At 59.9% G+C, this 17,818-nt stretch overlaps 2 protein-coding genes and 1 long non-coding RNA gene across 5 annotated transcripts; 2 read left to right on the top strand and 1 right to left on the bottom strand.

The window, feature by feature from the left end:
• Positions 1–43: 43 nt before the first annotated feature.
• Positions 44–11,666, top strand: IFFO1 (intermediate filament family orphan 1). Of its 3 annotated transcripts, none has more exons than XM_074357817.1 (9): positions 44–863; positions 4,607–4,667; positions 4,756–4,851; positions 5,542–5,682; positions 6,490–6,647; positions 6,740–6,860; positions 7,112–7,207; positions 9,847–9,977; positions 10,631–11,666. In XM_074357817.1, exons 1-9 carry the CDS (start codon positions 100–102, stop codon positions 10,728–10,730), a joined length of 1,668 nt encoding a protein of 555 aa, XP_074213918.1. In that variant the 5' UTR covers positions 44–99; the 3' UTR covers positions 10,731–11,666. The 3 variants fall into 3 exon arrangements, with proteins under 3 accessions (XP_074213918.1, XP_010956031.2, XP_010956028.2); XM_010957729.3 differs by having other exon boundaries at positions 47–863; positions 7,115–7,207; positions 10,627–11,666; XM_010957726.3 differs by having other exon boundaries at positions 48–863; positions 10,627–11,666.
• LOC141575944 (uncharacterized) lies at positions 870–4,172 on the top strand. The gene is made up of 3 exons (XR_012504074.1): positions 870–1,186; positions 2,390–2,486; positions 4,133–4,172. It is a non-coding gene; the product is annotated as an uncharacterized LOC141575944 (long non-coding RNA).
• Positions 11,667–12,367: 701 nt separating the features above from the next.
• On the bottom strand, positions 12,368–16,714 carry GAPDH (glyceraldehyde-3-phosphate dehydrogenase). Its single transcript, XM_010957730.3, has 12 exons — positions 16,597–16,714; positions 16,286–16,326; positions 14,376–14,475; positions 14,187–14,293; positions 13,980–14,070; positions 13,740–13,855; positions 13,567–13,648; positions 13,259–13,410; positions 13,098–13,176; positions 12,923–13,006; positions 12,741–12,838; positions 12,368–12,639 (listed from the first exon to the last, which is right to left on the bottom strand). Exons 2-12 carry the CDS (start codon positions 16,306–16,308, stop codon positions 12,570–12,572), a joined length of 1,002 nt encoding a protein of 333 aa, XP_010956032.1. The 5' UTR covers positions 16,309–16,326; positions 16,597–16,714; the 3' UTR covers positions 12,368–12,569.
• Positions 16,715–17,818: the final 1,104 nt, after the last annotated feature.

Here is a 17,818-nt window from a genome sequence, read left to right as displayed (position 1 = left end):
TGGCTGCTCCGCGTCCCCCTGGCGCCTCATTGGCTCTTCTCCTTCGCCCTCCATCCGTGCTCTCGCACGGGTCTCCATCTCCCGGCAGACGGCGCAGCCATGAATCCGTTATTCGGCCCGAACCTCTTCCTCCTCCAGCAGGAGCAGCAGGGCCTGGCCGGGCAGCTGGGGGACCCTCTGGGAGGCGACCACTTGGCCGGCGGCGGGGACGTGCCCCCGGCGCCGCTCGCCCCTGCCGGCCCGAGTCCCTACTCGCCGCCCGGGCCGGGCCCGGCGCCCCCCGCCGCCATGGCGCTCCGCAACGACTTGGGCTCCAACATCAACGTGCTCAAGACCCTGAACCTCCGCTTTCGCTGCTTCTTGGCCAAGGTGCACGAGCTGGAGCGCCGCAACCGGCTGCTGGAGAAGCAGCTGCAGCAGGCGCTGGAGGAGGGTAAGCAGGGCCGGTGGGGCCTGGCTCGCCGCGACCAGGCCGTGCAGACCGGCTTCGTCAGCCCCGTCCGGCCCCTGGGGCTGCCCCTGGGCGCCCGGCCGGCCACCGTCTGCACCCCGTCGGCGCGAGTGCTGGGCTCGCCCGCGCGGTCGCCCGCCGGCCCCCTCGCGCCCTCCGCCGTCTGCCACCCGGCGCCCTCCACCTCCACCGCCTACTCCTCGTCTGCCCGCTTCATGCCCGGCACGATCTGGTCCTTCTCTCACCGCCGGCTCGGGCCGGGACTGGAGCCCACTCTGGTGCAAGGGCCTGGCCTGTCGTGGGTGCACCCGGACGGGGTGGGCGTCCAGATCGACACCATCACCCCCGAGATCCGCGCGCTCTACAACGTGCTGGCTAAAGTGAAGCGCGAGCGGGACGAGTACAAACGGAGGTAGGGACGGGGAAGGCGGGGACCCGGCCCAGCGTCAGGCCACCCTCGGGCCGGTGCTAGGTGTGAGTCCAGGAGCGGAGAGCAGCTGGGCCCGAGAATCGGGGAGGAGTAAAGAAGAGTAGAGCTCCTGCTGTGTAAGGAGGAGCTTGAAGGCGATAGCCGGATGCTAGAATCTACAGAGAATGCAGAAGTCAGACTCATGACAGGAAGAAGAGTAGGAGCAGAATCCTGTGGGGAACCCATGTTTTCCTTCTGGCTTTTCTTTCTGTCTCAGCTATGCTGCAGTGCTTGGATGATGGTGTAAACTGTGGAGATTTTGTCAGGTGTGAAAAAGGACATGGGTCTGAGGGGTCACATCTGGGCTACTGCTGACCCCCGCCAGTCCCAGGCCTCGGAGTGATTTTATGATTTAAGCTCCGCATACTGATAGGAAGTAAGAGAAAAAGGGTGCAGCTTCAAGTTGGGAGTCTAAGTGAAATGAGAAGGGGCCGGGAAGGGGAGGCTGCACCTTGCAGTGGGGGATCCTGCCGCTGCCCAGGGTTTCCCAAAGTAGTGTCCACAGAAGCCGCATGCCCACTCTAGTTCCAGCCAAAAGGCTCTGGGGACCTCAGCAGTTCTGGAAGTTGGTCAAAAAAAAGGAGGGGAAAGAAAAAGTAAAGGGAATTCCTTAGGGAAAGAGGAAGGGATGGATAGTGGGCGTAGGGCTAGTGAAAACTGGGGGATGGGAAAGTGCAGAGCGGAAGGCAGAGGACTCTTGAAGAGGGCAGCAGAGACCCGAGTAGGAGAAAGTTGGGAATAGGAGCACACCCGTGATGTAAGGCAGCTGGGGCAGGCCCCGTCACGCTGAGGATGAAGAGCTGGCTTTCAGGGGGAACCCCGCACGGTAGCACAAGGGGCCAGGGAGGGGACACGATGCTGGAGTGCTGGCTGCACCCAAGTGGATTCCTTAGAGGGCTGATAACCAGGCCGCTGGGACAGGAGCATGAGCACAGCCAGAACGTTGTAGACTGTGACCAGGATGCCATAGTTGAAGAGGGAGGAGATGACAGGTCAGAAGGAGGCTTTGGTTTGGGGGCCTTCAGGTTTAACCTCTTACTGAGCTACTCTGGGCAGGCCTTGTGGGCCTGCCTGGGAATTACCCTTGCGGCCCAGCGGGGCAGAGATTTGTGTCTGGTGAGGACTGACCGAATCTTCTGGGAAATGCCTGCTGGGCCTGGGGATGACTTTCAGGAATCTGTTACCTGCTAGAATCTAGCAGATCACAGGTCAGCAGGCTTTCTGAGGTTGAGTCCTGTCATGCTGCCTGACTTCCTTAGCTGTAGTCCATGTTTTAGGTGTCTTTGGGAGTCTCAGTTATCCTAAAACCATCCTTCAGATGCCCAGCCCTAACCCCTGCGGGAATTAATTAACACAGTCAGCAGTGGAACAGGGACAGTTCTGGAATATGTCCATAACCACAGGAACAACTGCTGTTCTTAGGGGCCTTTTTTTTTTTTAAACTGAAAGAGTGTTTGTCCTTGGTCCAGCTGTCCAGGGCAGCAAAGAGTTATTCCTCGGGGACTGATGAGCTCATGGCTCTGCAGTGCACTGCTGTGCAGAGGGCCCCACGGCCAGACTTGGACGGTATGTGACACTGGCAGTTACTCATTCTTCCACCCCAGATCCCCTGCCCTCGTTCTGTTCTCTTTGTAGCAACGCTATCTCCCGTCTGTAGCCCAGAAGACATGGGCATACTTTAAGCACTAAACTGAGAAGGAGCCGAGGCCTCCTGGTTCTGTGTTCAGCCCCCTGCCTCACGTGACCGTGGGTGGGTCTCTCTTTCCTGGACTCAGTTTTTCCTAGTATAGGAGTGGCCCCTGCTTCTTCATCCCACTCTGGAATGCTGTTCATTTGGAAGAGAGGTGTTTGCTCAATGTAGAATACATGGAAATTGCCCCAGTTCTCCCCATGTTTAGAGAACCTTGTAAGTGAGACCAGACTTGAATGGAGGTCAAAATGAACCTATCTGTGGGGAAGTCTGGCTAGAGTACAAACTGAATTCTAGTGAGCTTCCAAGTGATTAATTTCCAGACCTTTTCTTTTGCCCCGTAGGATTTTATTAATCTTAATAATCCTTACCTAACTTCCTTACTTATGTTTCTACCTGAAACAGTTGAGTTCACTGCCCTAGCCTTCCTGGTGCAATTGGTCCAATTGGTTGTTGTCCCCTTGTCAGTCCTGCTTGCTTCCTCCAGGGACGCTTGGACCCCAGGGGCATCAGGGTACCACATCCCGTGCTGTCACGCTGTAGATGAAGAAACCAAGGCCCCGAAAAGAGAAAGGTCTTATCTAAGAAAATACATAACCTGGTGCAGCTGGGCCCCTTGCTGGCCCCGTCTGTCTGAATGAGAATGCCAGAGCGAAGGGGAGGAGGACATGGGGACCAGCAGTCAGGGGAGGCCGGGCAGAGAGCCAGGAAGGCGGGAGCTGGGCCGTGCGATGAGCCAGCGGATGGAGACCAGGCTGGTTGCCTCCTCCCTGCCCAGCAGCGGTGATGTCGAGGAGTTATTATTAGGAATGCTGCAGTGCGGATGCGAGTGAGGAGCAGGAGAGCAAGGAGAGATGGGACTGGAGGGAGAGCCCAAGGAAGAGAGCGGAGGCACCTGGGAACAGAGATGGAGGGGAGGGCAGGAGATGACCGACTCCTAGGTCTGCAGCTCTCTGTGCTGATTCCTAACCGTCTTGGTCATACTGAAGTTTCTCTCTTGGTGCAGTTCCCCTCTTCTCTCAGCCTGGAAAAAGCCTTTCCAGGACGGGGCGAGAAGTGCTAGGCTCTAGAATGGGATCCGAGATGCCCTGCCAGTCCAGCCAACCTTGTAGGGTCCTGATGTCCCAAGCAGTGGTATTGTCCCCGCCACTGCCCTTCCGCCTCTGTGATGTGGTGGAGGGTGCTCTGACTCACTCCCAGCCCTGGGAAAAGGGCTCTGCTTGGCCAGGAGTGTCTTCTAGCCTCCTCGTGGCCTTAGGCTCTGCATCTTGGAGCCCAGGATGCCACCTCTAGGCCTTGTCCCATCCACCATGTCAGTGAGGCACTTTCCCGTACTCCGGTGTCCCTCTCCCTCTGAGTCTGAGTGTAATCCCAGGCTTGAGCGCATCAGGCCAGCCCTGGCCCCTCTCTGCTGCTCACTGAGGGCCTCTGGGTGGGCACTTCCTGGAGCTTGTGGGGATGGACTGTGAGGTCTGCTACCAGGCTCTTGACCAACTGTGTTGATGCGGTATGTGTCCCGCAGCTGCTTTTGCAGGGTTAATGTCCCACAAGAGGCAGGGCAGCGGGCTAGACGAGCTCTGTTCTGGTGCAGGCAGGAGGCGGGAGCCCGGATCTGTGCAACTGAAGGTGGGAGACCGGGCGGGGTGGGCCTGGCGGTCTGGTGTGGGCAGGAGGAGGGGATGAGGCCCACCGGACAGCTGGTTGGGCCGGGGCCTGAGCGGGATGGGCCCTACAAGGGACCAGAGCAGCATAGTTGCCCTTAAATGTAGTTCCTGGTGCCAGGCCGGAGGTTCTGGGAAGGCGGCTAGTGAGCTCGGCACTGGCCAGGGGCCTGGAGCTGCCCGACAGCTGCTGCTGTCCGGCCGCACGTTCCTGTCTGGCTCCTCCTGTCTGGGGCGCCAGACCCAGGGCCAAGGCCTGAGCCGGATGGGTGAGGGACAGGGAGCAGAGGAGGGAGGACCCCCACCCATGTGCTCGCCCTTGGCTGTGTCTGCAGGTGGGAAGAGGAGTACACGGTGCGGCTGCAGCTGCAGGAGCGTGTGAACGAGCTCCAGGAGGTGAGGGCCGCCCTCCTCCCAGGTCCTGCTTGTCCTGGCCCCTGCCCGCCCTGCAGGGCCGCTCACGTTGGGTTTCTCCTGACTGCAGGAAGCCCAGGAGGCCGATGCCTGCCAGGAGGAGCTGGCCATGAAGGTGGAGCAGCTGAAAGCCGAGCTGGTGGTCTTCAAGGGGCTGATGAGCAACGTGAGTGCAGCCTCCTCGCCCCCCACCCCCCATCCCCCGGCCAGGCTCGCCCACGAGGCCATGCGCAGCCAGGCTGAGCAGGCCTTTCTGGCTGGGGCCTGCCCACCATGCCTCACCCTGCTTTGCTGTGCTTCTGGTTCTTCCCCCTTGCCCACCCCCCAGTTCAAGAGAAGGAACGCAAGTCCCCATGGCCTGCACCGTTACTGGAGGTTGTTAAGCAGTGGTTGAGAACCCAGATCCCGCCTCTGCAGCCTGCTCTCAGTGTGGCCCTGGGTCCTTGGCAGCCCTGCCTCTGTGTGCTTGTCTGCGGAATGGGGTAGTGAAACATGTACTTGGCAGAACAGTTCTGAAGGAGGTGACAGCTCAGGGCAGCGCTGGCTCCTACTCAGTGTCACCTACTGTTCCTGCCGTTGCCATACTTCCTCCACTCTCTTAACGCCCAGGAGTCTCTCTGTCTCTCTCTGGGAACTGAAGTTCCAGGAGGGAGCCCCCTGCACGCCCCAGGAATGGGGCCACATCCTCCAGGGGCCCCCCACCTGACTAGGGAGCCAGTTGCCTGAGCAGAGTGCTAGGGGTGAGGACACCCAGGAAACATGCTGCCGTCTGCTTGGAGGAGCCAGAGACACGTGTCTGGGAGGGTGAGGGGATGTCGCTGGGCGACTGTCACCATTCCCTTCACTCCCTGCACAGAACCTGTCGGAGCTGGACACGAAAATCCAGGAGAAGGCCATGAAGGTGGACATGGACATCTGCCGCCGCATCGACATCACCGCCAAGCTCTGTGATGTGGCTCAGCAGCGCAACTGCGAGGACATGATCAGGATGTTCCAGGTGAGGGTGGGGCTGCCTCGGCCCAGCCCCGCCCCCGCCGCCCACACCTGGGCCAGGCTGGGGGGCGAGGGCAGCCTCTGGAGGGGAGTTCAGAGCTGTCTCTAATGCCGTCTCTCCCCTCCCCTCTCTCTCCTGTCCGCCTCCTCTCCTCTCTTCCTTTCATCTTTTCTTGCTTCCTCCACAGAAGAAGCTGGTTAGTTTTGCTCTCACGCAAGCTTCTTATGGCCCTGCCCCTGTTTCTCAGCTCCCCGGGCCTCCTGACCCGCTGGGCTCTCAGTGCAGACCCCCCTCCTCGGTCTTCCTGCTCCCCTCCTCTTCTCTCTTTCTCTCTCTCTCTCTGCTTCATTTCTCTCTCTCCCTTCGCCCTTTTCCAGATCTGGACACGTGACTCAGGTTCTGCCTTGTCAACATCGTGTCTCCCTCCTCCTTGCAGCCCGAAACGTCCCTCTCGGTTCAGTCATTCACTAGAAAGACTGTTTTTAGAAAAGAAACCCCCTGAGCCATCTGCACATCTTCCTGTGGCCACAGCCAGCCGTTTCTCCCTTATCTTACTGCTCTGTTTTCTCTGTTTCTTCTCTGTCTTCCTCCTAGTCTGCAGCCCTGTACCCATCCGTGTTTGTCTGCCTGTCTCGGCGACGCTGGTGTCTCTGTACCTGTCTTGTAACCGTGTCTTCTCTCTGTCCGCCCACCCACCCCTCCCGCTGGTCCATGCTTCCCTGCCCGCCCACCTACCCGCCGGCGCCCACCGCCCTTCTCCTCATGCACCCGGCCTCGTCTCTGTAGTCTCTGCACTTGTCTCCCATTAAGGTCCCATCCATGGGGGGGCGGAAGCGGGAGCGCAAGGCAGCCGTCGAGGAGGACACCTCCCTGTCGGAGAGTGACGGGCCCCGCCACCCCGACGGGGACGAGGAGGAGAGCGCAGCCCTCAGCATCAACGAGGAGATGCAGCGCATGCTGAACCAGCTGTGAGTCCCGCAGGCCCCTCGGGCCGCCCGAGGCGGCAGCGGCCCAGCAGCCCCGCGCCACCCGCCTTGACCCCCGGGCTCCCTGTCTCTAGGAGGGAGTATGATTTTGAGGACGACTGTGACAGCCTGACTTGGGAGGAGACCGAGGAGACTCTGCTGCTTTGGGAGGATTTCTCAGGCTATGCCCTGGCTGCCACAGAGGCCCCGGGAGAGGTAACTGCCCTCCCGGCTGCAGGCCCCCGGCTCCTCCTCTCCGGCCCGGCGCCGGGCTCCCGGCTTCTCCCCGCCAGCCCTCCACTCCGAGCCGTCTTTCCTCTGTGGCCAGCATCCGTCACATGCTTCTCCCTCGTCCTGTGTCCTCATCCTTGCTCTCTCCGGCCTCCTTTAATGTGACTCTCTCCCTCACCTTGCCCTGTGGCCCGTCCCATCCCGTCCCTCCCCTCCCGCTTCCCTCTCCACTCCAGCAGCCGGAAGAGAGTTTGGAGAAGGTGATTAAAGATACTGAGTCCCTGTTCAAAACCCGGGAGAAAGAATATCAGGAAACCATTGACCAGATAGAGGTAAGTAAGGCCGGGAGCTGAAGCCAAGGGGCCCAGGGTCCCGGTTGGTCAGGAGCAGGGCTGCGCGACCCCAGACACCAGGGCCTCCCCTTCCCTCCTGGCAGGGGAGGAGTGAGCTCCCCGCTGCAGCACCTCTGGGGCGGCCGTGGGGGGAGGCAGGCAGGCAGACGTGGGCTCACACGTCGGCTCTGTCACATACTTGCTTCCACTCTTACTTGCTTCTAACTAGCTTCTCTCTGAGTCTTCTTCTTTGTTTGTAGACTGGGGATCTTAGTAATACCGCCCTCAGGGCTGTCTGAAGGTCAAGCGCAGCAGTCCCCAGGTAGAGTGGGGCCGCATCCGCCTCGCAGTAAGCACACCGTGTAGCAGTGGTTTGCTGTTGTCACTCTGGTCAGTGCTGCGGCAGAGTCCCCTCGGAGGTGGACTTGAACTTTGCTGCTGCTTCAGCTCAGGCTCTGAGCTATCGGAGGCATCTCCATTCTTATTCCTTAGCCTTGAGGAGCCTTCTCGAGATGGCAGGTGGAGCTGGTGCTTTAACTTACACTCTGGGCCGCGGGAAGGGTCTGTGTCAGCCCAGCAGAAGGAGCTTTGGGGCTCGGCTCGGCTCTAAGCCCTGTGAGCCCTCCTGCCTGAGCGTGAGAGCGTCCTTTCCGCACCCTCTGACTTTGGTGGGGATGAGGCTGGGCACCTTCTGGAACTCTCGTCTCTCTCCATTCACTGCTCTCACACTGCCTACATTTTGAGAAGGAAGCTGTGAGATTGTTTTCCTCTGTCCTCATTCTGCCGGCACTGCCTGCTCCTTTAAGCAAAATGTACTTTCGTGCTTTGCCCAGGCAGACACGTGCTTAGTTTGAAAGGCACAGCCAGACTGTGCCACCAGCAGAGGAGCTGGGAGGGGAGGCCCGCGTTCTGCTGTCCCGTTTACAGTGTCTCACTGCCCACCTCTCTGCGTGAGGAGAGATGTCAGGGCGGACGCGGTGGCTTTGGTTGCACTGTCACTCCTGACCCTCCCTCTGGGGCACCTGAAGTCCCTTTATCTCAGTGACTTTTGATCTCTCAGGGTCCCTGGGACGGAAGCAGGGACCATTTCCATTCCTGGATGCTGAGGCCAAGGCCAGGGTGGAGGGTGGGAGGGGGTTCTTCCTCCCCTCCTCCCTCCTCCCCCACCTGCTCCCAGCCTCAGGCTCACTGCCCTGCCCTGCCTCTCCGTCCAAGTGCCTGTTTCAGGGGAGGCTGTTGGGGTCATCCCCTTCTCGCCGCCCTGTCCTAAACGTGTGAATGGAAGGGAGATGTACAAATGTGTAGACACATGGCAGTCCTGGCCTCGTCTTCTGCTGGGGTGTGTTCGGTTCTCCCCTCCTTTCCTGCCCCACAGAGATGGGCTCCAGAACCCCACCTTCTTCCCGGGGTGCAGGAATTGGGCTGTAGGTGGCAGCCAGTCTGGACAAGAGCTGGTGGCATTGTATTTCCTTCCTGGATTGAACAGTCAGCACATCCTGCCCCTTGGCTTCCTGCTGGGGGACCCCAGTTGGGATCCCGGCTTTGCAACCAAGGCTGTCGTTTCAGCCATGCTCACGAGGGCTTCTGACCCTGCTTCTCTGCCCCCAGCCACCATGTCATCCCTGTGTCACTGTCCCGACCATCTCTTTGTCTGTCCCTGTGACCGTTTCCTTCTCTCTCCAAGTTCCCATCCTCTCTCTGCCCAGTTCAGATCGTTCGTGGGTGGTTACCCACCCCATCTCTTTGCTCTCAGGCAGTCAAGCAAATCACCTCGAGCGGTTTTAGTCTGCCTCCTCTTTTGGCCCCTGTTCTTTGTGCCCCAAAACAAAGAGAGGCAGCAGACTGTCTCCGGCCCAGATCCTTAGATCCTTTGCAGCCGCCGCCTGCCGCCCAGCTCTGGGAGGGAGACTGCATTTCCTTGACTCCCAAGCCCCCAGTTTTTCCACATCTGACGTATTTTGAGTCAGTCTACTTCTCATAACCCGTAGGACCTTCGGGGTGGCAGGCAGGCCTTCTGTTAGTCTCTGAAAAGGGTTTACAAGTGGCAGAAGTCATGAGGAGGAAATCACTGGTAAGAGAATGGGGCCCCTTTCTGCCGTGCCCAGGTGGCCTCCTCTCTGCCATGAGTCTTGTAGATGCTTCACGACGTTAAGTGATTCAGCTCCCATCGAGGTGCGGGGCTTGCCCACGCAGAGATGAGTCGGACCTGTGGCCGGTCTTGCCAGGAGCTCCCAGCTCGGATAGGGGGACAGGCTGGGAACAGTGCTGTTCCGGAGTGAGGGGCGAGCAGGCCACGCGGGGACCCAGGGAGGGGGCAGTGCCGTCCACAGGTAGCCCTCCAGGCATGTGTGCGCCCATGAGTGTCCCTCCTCCGCGCCCACAGTTCCTTTTCTCCTGGCTCCCGTCGTGTCTGTTTAGAGAATGCAGGCCTGGAGAGCGGATGCCTCTGTGGGCTGAGGTTCCTGGGGAATGATGCTGTATCAGGTGCCTTCTGCCGTGAGCTGGTTTGCTTTTAGATGTCAGCCCTCCACCCTGGCTGCCAGGGCCCCTGCCCGGGGGGTGCCCTTGGCAGTTTAGCCTCCCGGGGACTGGGGGCAGGGGCCCTGCTGACCAGCAGCCCTGCCCCGTCCCTGCCGCAGCTGGAGCTGGCCACGGCCAAGAACGACATGAACCGGCACCTGCACGAGTACATGGAGATGTGCAGCATGAAGCGGGGCCTGGACGTGCAGATGGAGACCTGCCGCCGGCTCATCACCCAGTCTGGGGACCGGTAAGCCCTCCCTGGAGTGTGGGTCCGCCAGGGTGCAGGTGGGCAGGGGGCAGCGCCCGCCACCGCTCCAGCGGTGACTCAGCCCGTTGAGGTGGGGCTGCCCATCGGAGGTCACCTACTATGTTTGGCCTGGTCCGCGGCTTCCTCTTCCTGGAAGCTGGGTGATACGTGTATCCATTCGTGGCTCGATGGCTGAAACTCCCTGATGCCACCCACTCTGATGGTGCTTCTGGTCAAAGGCAGCTACAAATCAACCAGAAACAGAATGGGCGCAGGGGCAGATTTTTATCTAAAGTCAGGACCAGTTTGTGACTTTGACCCTGTATCAATTTTTTCTTTTAATCACAAAACTACTACAGGTAGACATAAAGCCAGGGCCACAGAGCCAGGGCACTCAAACAGGCAGTGTCTCATGCTGTGACTTCAGATATTTCTGAACTCAGCCTCTCGGGGTCCCTACGTTCAAGTGGGGACTGTCCACCCATCAGGCTGGGTTGGGAGAGGGCCCTGCATCCACCCTCACCTGTGGCCTCCTGCCCCGCTGAAGGTGTTACTCACCTGCCTGCCAAGGAATCAGTCCAGGGGCGGGGATGCCAGCCCCCTCAGGATTCCCGTCTGCTCCGAGGTTACAACTGGTGTTTTTTTCTAGAAAGTCTCCTGCTTTCACTGCGGTCCCGCTTAGCGACCCGCCGCCGCCGCCGCCAAGCGAGGCTGAGGACTCCGATCACGATGTCTCATCTGACAGCTCCATGAGATAGGGACCCCCTCCAGCTCGGCCCGCTGGGGTCCCGCTCGCGAGACAGAGGGCTGGGAGTCACAGAAGGGGGCACCGAGCCTGGCCTCGGGCCCTGGGCTCTCCTCCCGGCTTCCTCCCTTGGTCCTCGGCCTCTCTCGGGTTCTGGGGTGTCCGGAGCGAGGCCTGGCCGCACAGCCGGGGTCTCCTGCCTTCACGCCTGGGTGTCTGCTACTCTCGCCTTTAACACGCTGCCGGTGCTCGCGGCCCCTCGCCCTCTCCGTCGAGTAAGGACTGTGATCTTCCTTCCCTCCCTGTGGCCTGGAGCCAGCTGGTAGTCTTGATTCTGTACTGGTGCTGACTGGCCCAGGCACTGGTATGAAGTGGGCCAGGCTGGACATCCTGTGGCTTGTGTGACAAGAGAGGTTGTCCCTGCGTGTCACAGGTGAGGGAGCGGGACTAGGCACAGCACTGTGTCCTGCTGTCCAAGTGCTCGCAGCCATCTGCCCGTTGACAGCAGAGTGACATGGCTGTGACTTCCCTCATGGAAGTGCTACACATAACGGGGCCTTAGAGCGCCCAGTCCAGGCAGCTTCTGGGTCTGGCCGAGCGCAGCATTGTAGAGGGAGGTGGAAGCTCCTGCTTGTCACTGCCAAGTGACAGGAAGGTGGCACTACCTGTGTGGCTGTGTGTGTGTGCACGTGTGCACGTGTGCCTAGCACGTGTGCTCAGGGCCACAGCTTCTTCAAGCATCAGCGGAAGACGTGCTTCCTCCATGTCTCGTGCACTGAGACCAACAGACTGAGCAAGATGTCCCGGACTCGGAAAAGCTCGGAGAAACTGGGGAGGCGAGACTGAAACGACCTCAGTGTCACTGCCGGAGGCAGGCTGGGCTGGGCTGGGCTGAGCTGATGTTGAGTGGAATCTAATAATGAAACTGGCAAGTATTTATGGAACACTTTGTGTCGCTGTTTCCAGCAGTTTCTGGTGGCGGCTTGGCGACAGCCCTCACCGTGCCGTGTGGCTGGTTTTCACCATTTTACAAACATGCAGGTGCAGGGTGAGGCGCAGAGGTTCTAAGTAACTTGTCCAGAGTAACGGGAGCCTCAGGTGGGCCTCAGCCCGGGTTGCTGGTGCCGGCTGTGCTTCCCGCCGAGCCCTTGGGCGGCCTGGGAGTAAAGCCATCCCAACCCTGCCCCCGGTCCAACCCTACTGTAACCCCTCTGAAGACCCCGGGAGCTGGGCACCCTCACAGCCTCACTGCATGGGGAGTCACTAGGGGCGAGGACTGAGGCAGAGAAGGAATCTGCGCTGGCAGCCTGGCCACACCCCCTGTTCTGCTTTAGAGAAGGCAGGTCACCGGCCGAGGCCTGATGGACCCTGTGTGCCAGTGTTACCCTCCGGGAGCTGCAGTCAGAATGGCACCGGGACGTAGGCAGCCAGGCCCCGGCAACCTGGAGCAGCGGTGCAGTGGGATCGGCCTTGTCCCCCAAGGTGGTCGTGCAGGCTTCCCAGAGCACCCCTGTGAGGGTGTCCTCCAGACTTGGGGGGGGGGGCTTCTGCCTAGTCTGGGGCTCTGTGAGCTCTAGTTCTCCTCAGCTGGCCCAGCTCCCCTCCCTCGATCCCGGCCCCAGGGAGTGAGACCACGCAGAGCAGGCTGGGTTGAGTGTACTTTATTGATGGTGCATGACAAGGCAGGGCTCCCTAAGCCCCTCCCCTTCTTCAGGGGGTCTGGGATGGAAACTGTGTGGAGGTCAGATTCTCAAGTGTGTTCGGGGATCGAGTTGCTGCTGTCCCCAGCAGCTGAGGGCCTCTCTCTTCCTCGTGTGCTCTTGCTGGGGCTGGTGGTCCAGGGGCTCTTACTCCTTGGAGGCCATGTGGACCATGAGGTCCACCACCCTGTTGCTGTAGCCAAATTCGTTGTCGTACCTGAAGGAGAGAGTTAAGGGCCGGTTTCCTAAGTCAGCCACCAGGGGACGCCAGATCCAGCCACATTCTTAAGCATCATCCCTCACCCAAGTGCCACATACCAGGAAATGAGCTTGACAAAGTGGTCGTTGAGGGCAATGCCAGCCCCAGCATCAAAAGTGGAAGAGTGAGTGTCACTATTGAAGTCGCAGGAGACAACCTAGAGGAGGGAGAGGACCAGGTATGGGAGCTCAGTCTGGCTCAGCGGGCCCTGGGGACACCAAGTTCCCTGACCTATCAGTACCTGGTCCTCCGTGTAGCCCAGGATGCCCTTGAGGGCGCCCTCCGATGCCTGCTTCACTACCTTCTTGATGTCGTCATATTTGGCCTGACAGGGTAAAAACGAGATGGTTATTCAGGATCCAATCTTGTAGCCACCCCACCAACCCCCTCCCCCTGCTGTTCCAGCTCATCCTTACAGGTTTCTCCAGGCGGCACGTCAGATCCACAACAGACACGTTGGGGGTGGGGACACGGAAGGCCATGCCAGTTAGCTTCCTGTAGACACAGGAAGCAGAGTCAGCACCGCTCGACTGGTTCCCCAGATCCCCTGGGGCAGAGAAGCAGCAAAGAGTCTCACCCATTCAGCTCCGGGATGACCTTGCCCACAGCCTTGGCGGCGCCGGTAGAAGCAGGGATGATGTTCTGGGCGGCCCCTCGGCCATCACGCCACATCTTCCCAGAGGGGCCATCCACAGTCTTCTGGGTGGCAGTGATGGCGTGGACTGTGGTCTGGAAACACAGATCCGGGAGTGAAGGCCCTGCCTGGTGCTCATCACACGCCCTACCCGCCCTGCCTTCCCCTCAGGGAGGGCTGTGCTCTGGGAGGGAGGATTCACTCCCAGGTGAGAAATGAATGTGCTCTGGCATGTCCCCCATCACTCATACCATAAGTCCCTCCACGATGCCAAAGTGGTCATGGATGACCTTGGCCAGGGGGGCCAAGCAGTTGGTGGTGCAGGAGGCGTTGCTGGAAAAGAGGGAGGCAAGTCAGGGGCTCACCCATCAGGTACCGCGCAACACGATCTGACCTCTTCTCCATCCCCCTCTGTCCTGCTCACCTGACAATCTTGAGGGACTTGTCATACTTCTCGTGGTTCACGCCCATCACAAACATGGGGGCATCAGCAGAAGGGGCAGAGATGATGACCCTCTTGGCTCCACCCTTCAAGTGAGCCTGCAGCAAAAGAACCATTACAACCGGGCTCTCCCTTCCAGGTCTAAGTCAGCCATCCCCAGTCTTCCTGCCGCACCACACCCGAGGGTCAATTCTCCACATCCTCAGCTGCCCTTCCACTCACCCCGGCCTTCTCCATGGTAGTGAAGACACCGGTGGACTCCACAACGTACTCAGCACCAGCGTCACCCCATTTGATGTTGGCGGGATCTCGCCTACAAGACAGGACGAAGTTCAGGGACATGGGGAACCATGGACCCAAGGTGGTCACCCTGTTCTAGTACCTCCCCCTACCAGGCAAATGTCTTCCTGTCCCGTCACCCACACTTACTCCTGGAAGATGGTAATAGACTTTCCATTGATGACAAGCTTCCCGTTCTCAGCCTTGACGGTGCCATGGAACTTGCCATGGGTGGAATCATACTGGAACATGTAGACCTGGAGGGGAGGGGCGTGAGGGCATTCAGGGGCTGCGCCTCGGCCAGGCCCCGCCCCCACCAGCTGCTTGAGTAGCACTTACCATGTAGTTGAGGTCAATGAAAGGGTCGTTGATGGCAACAATGTCCACTTTGCCAGAGTGAAAAGCAGCCCTGGTGACCAGGCGCCCGATACGGCCAAATCTGAGGGAGACAAGAGGTGTGAAGCACGAGGAGGAGGGTGGAGGCGAGAGCTCTCCTGGGATGTGGCCCTCGGCCCCCTCTCCCTTTTCAAGGAGGATGGCCCTTTCCCACCACCAGCAAGTCCCAAGAGATCTCACTTTATCTTCCTCCAGCCACCTGGCCAGGCCAGCCTGGCTTTCCAGCATGGCCACAAAGTGAAGGCTCCTTTCCTGACCCAGAGGTGATCAGGCTCAAAAACTGCCACCCCCTAGTTATCTGAAACCTTTTGAGGAGTGACAGGGTGGTGCACTGCTACTGCTGCCTACAGCCTGGGCACGTGGCAGGCACATGGCATTCAGCACTGCCCACTATCTGTAAATGCTTGTTCCTGTCTGGCCCGGCTTCAGGCTACAGGTACCCTAGGGAGCAAAGACTTGTACACTCAGCATCACTGAGCTCAAAGGGCAAGATCAAAGGTCAGAAATTAACTGGCTAGGGAAACCCACTCCTTCCCAAGTCCCTCCTACAAAAGGGAAAGAGACAGGGAAAATGAGTGGTTTCTCAACCCCCTAATTCCAGAAGTCTAATTTGCTAAGTACCTGTCCTTCCTAGCTCTCTTCCAAAAATCAGGAGAGGGAGGAACGGATGTGGGGGGCTGGTGTGGAAGAGAGCAGAAGCCCAGGCCCCCAGCTGCAGAAAGGTCAGGCAGCTATATTTAACCCCAGCTTAGGGTGGAGTGGGGATCTGGTTTCTGGAAGACGGGATGGAGAGAAGGGCAGGATTCCCAAGGCTCATGGACATCTAATCCTCTTGGTGACCTTTATATCCTGGCCTTTAGGATTGGGTCAGCTCTAGGCATGGATGGAAGAAAGGAGCTTCGAGGGGACCCAGTGTGGAGACAGGGGCTACTGCTCCGGGAGCCATTTTGTGGTGGAAAATTTCTAACTGCCCATGACTCAGCTCCCCCAGCATGGCACTGAGCCACAGCCACCACACCTCTCCGGAAAAAGGAAAAAAAAAAAAAATAAAATAAAATAAATAAATAAATAAATAAAACCCAACACAGGACCACCCCCTGAAAACCCATGTTTTTGATTCACCAGCGAACCATCTAGGGAACGCATCATATCCCTGAGGGGGAAGCTGGCCAGTGTTTTAAGGGATGGTCCAGGGCTAATATGGCCAAGAGCTGAGGTCCAGCTGAGCAAGAACGGGAAAGCCTGGCCTCACCTGGGTTACGGGATAATGGCGACTCCACCCCAGGAGGCAGGAGGAGGAGCGTTAGTCACAGGCAAGGAAGGGGGAAGACTGAAGGCCTAAGGAGGGTTTTCTAACGGCGGTTCATTCATTTCCTTCCGAGTTGCAACATGGCGGCTGGGTTACTGTAACTGACCCCTCCCAGTTGCTTCTGCACGCAGCTGTGCCTCCAGCATCTTGGGGCTGCGCCTGGCTGGGGGCACCGGCTGGGGGCGGGGGACGGGCTCCTCCCTGGCACGTGACCCCGCAGGGCGCGAAAGGAAAGAAAGAGCCCCAGCTGGGGGATTAAGGGGATGGGGCCAAAGCAAGAATTGGAGACTCCTGTATCTGCAGCAGGTGGGAGTGGAAGGCTCCGCAGGGGCGGAGTTACAGGAGCCGCAGCAGCCGGGGATGGGGGACACGCGGCCTTGAGAAGGCCTCTGCCAGGTCTGGGCGCTGACCTTGATTTCCCCTTGAGGGGTTACGATCTCCCCCATCCAGGTCCCCCACGCGCTTGCAGAGACCCAGTAGGGCGAGACCTGCCGACGCAATTCGGTGGGGGCTGCAGGACTTATGGACCCCTCCCCCAACTTACCCGTTCACTCCGACCTTCACCATCGTGTCTCAGAGACTCGGCTGCGGGCAGACGAAAGTGAGCATCAGACCACGGGGCGAAGCGGCTGGAGTCCAGTGGGGGCCCTCCCAGCCCCTCCCCCAGGCCTCCATCCCCGCTCTGCGCTTCCGCACGTCCTTCCTCCCGCCCCTGCAATGCGGGGGCCCAACCGGGCGCAACTCAGACCCCGGCCCGGGCTGGACCCCCGCAGCCGCACCCTCTGACCGCGCACGCCCGTATCCCTTTGGGGCCCGTCCCCGAGCCCTTTGTGGCTCCTCTGCGCCAGGATTTACCTGGCACTCACGAGAGATGCGGCTGTCTGTCGAACGGGGAGGAGCAGAGAGCGCCGGGGGTGGCTGCAGCCTGAATTTATAGGACAGGGGGCGGGGCGGGGGCGTGGTGACGCGAGCTCGCCTTGCCCAGTCGGGGCCCCGAGGTACAGAGGCCTGAGCTACGTGCGCCCGTAAAACCGCGAGTAGCCGGCCCCATCCTGTTTTTTGGATCCGCCTGGTTCTTCAAATGTGCACGCATCGCCCATGTGGGCTGAGGATTGAGAGGGGGAGGGGACTGAGGCCCCAAGGAGGAGGCGACCGGTGATGGTGCCTGGGGGATGTAGGGGGGCCTGTGGACTCCGGGGCAAGGGTCCTGGTGAGAGCTGAGGACAACCAGGAGTCAGGGACATTAAAGTTGCTGCCTGGATGTAACGGGAGGACCTAGGGAGCCAGTGGGATGGGGAACTGGAGCCGGAGCCCTGGGCGGTTCCCCGCTGCAGGCTCCCCCTTCCTCACCACCCCCACCCCGTCCCCCGCCCCGCTGCTTTCAATGGCCGAGAGACGAGGAACTTCTCGATGCTCTTCGGTAGTGAAACAGGCTTTACAGAGGAAGGCTCGGGAGGGGCCTCCCGCGGGGCCCTTCCCAGACCCCTCTCCCCACTGCACCCCCAACGTGGCTCCGGGCCTCTTTGGGCCGGGGGCCGGGGCTGGGCACTGGGCAGTGTGGGCCTGGAGGGGGAAAAGGTTCAGGAGAAGGCTTGAAGGGGATTTTTGCACTGAAGGTCACGATGTCCTGCAGCGCGGACAGCCTGGAGACCTGAGAATCGGGGCAGACAAACTAGGCCCTGTGTGCGCCAACTGCTCTCCCCCAGGCAGAGGCTGGGGTCCAGGGCGAGGGCGGGACAGGATCTGGATCAATGTTTGGGGCTGGGCGGGTAGAGGGCCGGAGGCCTCTCAACAAAGTCGCTCCTGGGAAACCTGAGGGCTGTGCCGCCCAGGCTGGGAGACAATGCCCCTTTCACCCCATCCAGCCTGTCCAGCCCCGGGCAGAGAGTAGGACGTGAGGGCGGAAGTCCCTCCCCATCCTGGGACGTGCAGGCCAGCCCTGGAATCAGGGCCTCCCCTTCACTGGCTGCGCCCAAGGGATGTTGGGGGCAGGGTGGGGAGCCCAGAAGAGGGAAAAATTGAGAGGTCTTGGGCACATGGTGGGAACAGGCCCCCAGTCCCTTCCCGCACATGATGT

This window comes from Camelus bactrianus, chromosome 34, assembly GCF_048773025.1.
Source record: "Camelus bactrianus isolate YW-2024 breed Bactrian camel chromosome 34, ASM4877302v1, whole genome shotgun sequence".
Lineage (NCBI taxonomy): Eukaryota > Metazoa > Chordata > Mammalia > Artiodactyla > Camelidae > Camelus > Camelus bactrianus.
This window is presented reverse-complemented; position numbering and strand designations above follow the sequence as displayed.

Bases quoted from the DNA above. Each gene is read 5' to 3' on its own strand.
- IFFO1 (XM_010957726.3), top strand. From the start codon at position 100: ATGAATCCGTTATTCGGCCCGAACCTCTTCCTCCTCCAGCAGGAGCAG. The intron at 4,668-4,755 runs GTGAGGGCCGCC...TCCTGACTGCAG, and splicing joins GTGTGAACGAGCTCCAGGAG to GAAGCCCAGGAGGCCGATGC. The intron at 5,683-6,489 runs GTGAGGGTGGGG...TCTCCCATTAAG, and splicing joins ACATGATCAGGATGTTCCAG to GTCCCATCCATGGGGGGGCG.
- GAPDH (XM_010957730.3), bottom strand. From the start codon at position 16,308: ATGGTGAAGGTCGGAGTGAACGG. The intron at 14,294-14,375 runs GTAAGTGCTACT...CCTCCCCTCCAG, and splicing joins TCATTGACCTCAACTACATG to GTCTACATGTTCCAGTATGA. The intron at 12,839-12,922 runs GTACTGATAGGT...TCCCTCCTCTAG, and splicing joins TGGGCTACACGGAGGACCAG to GTTGTCTCCTGCGACTTCAA.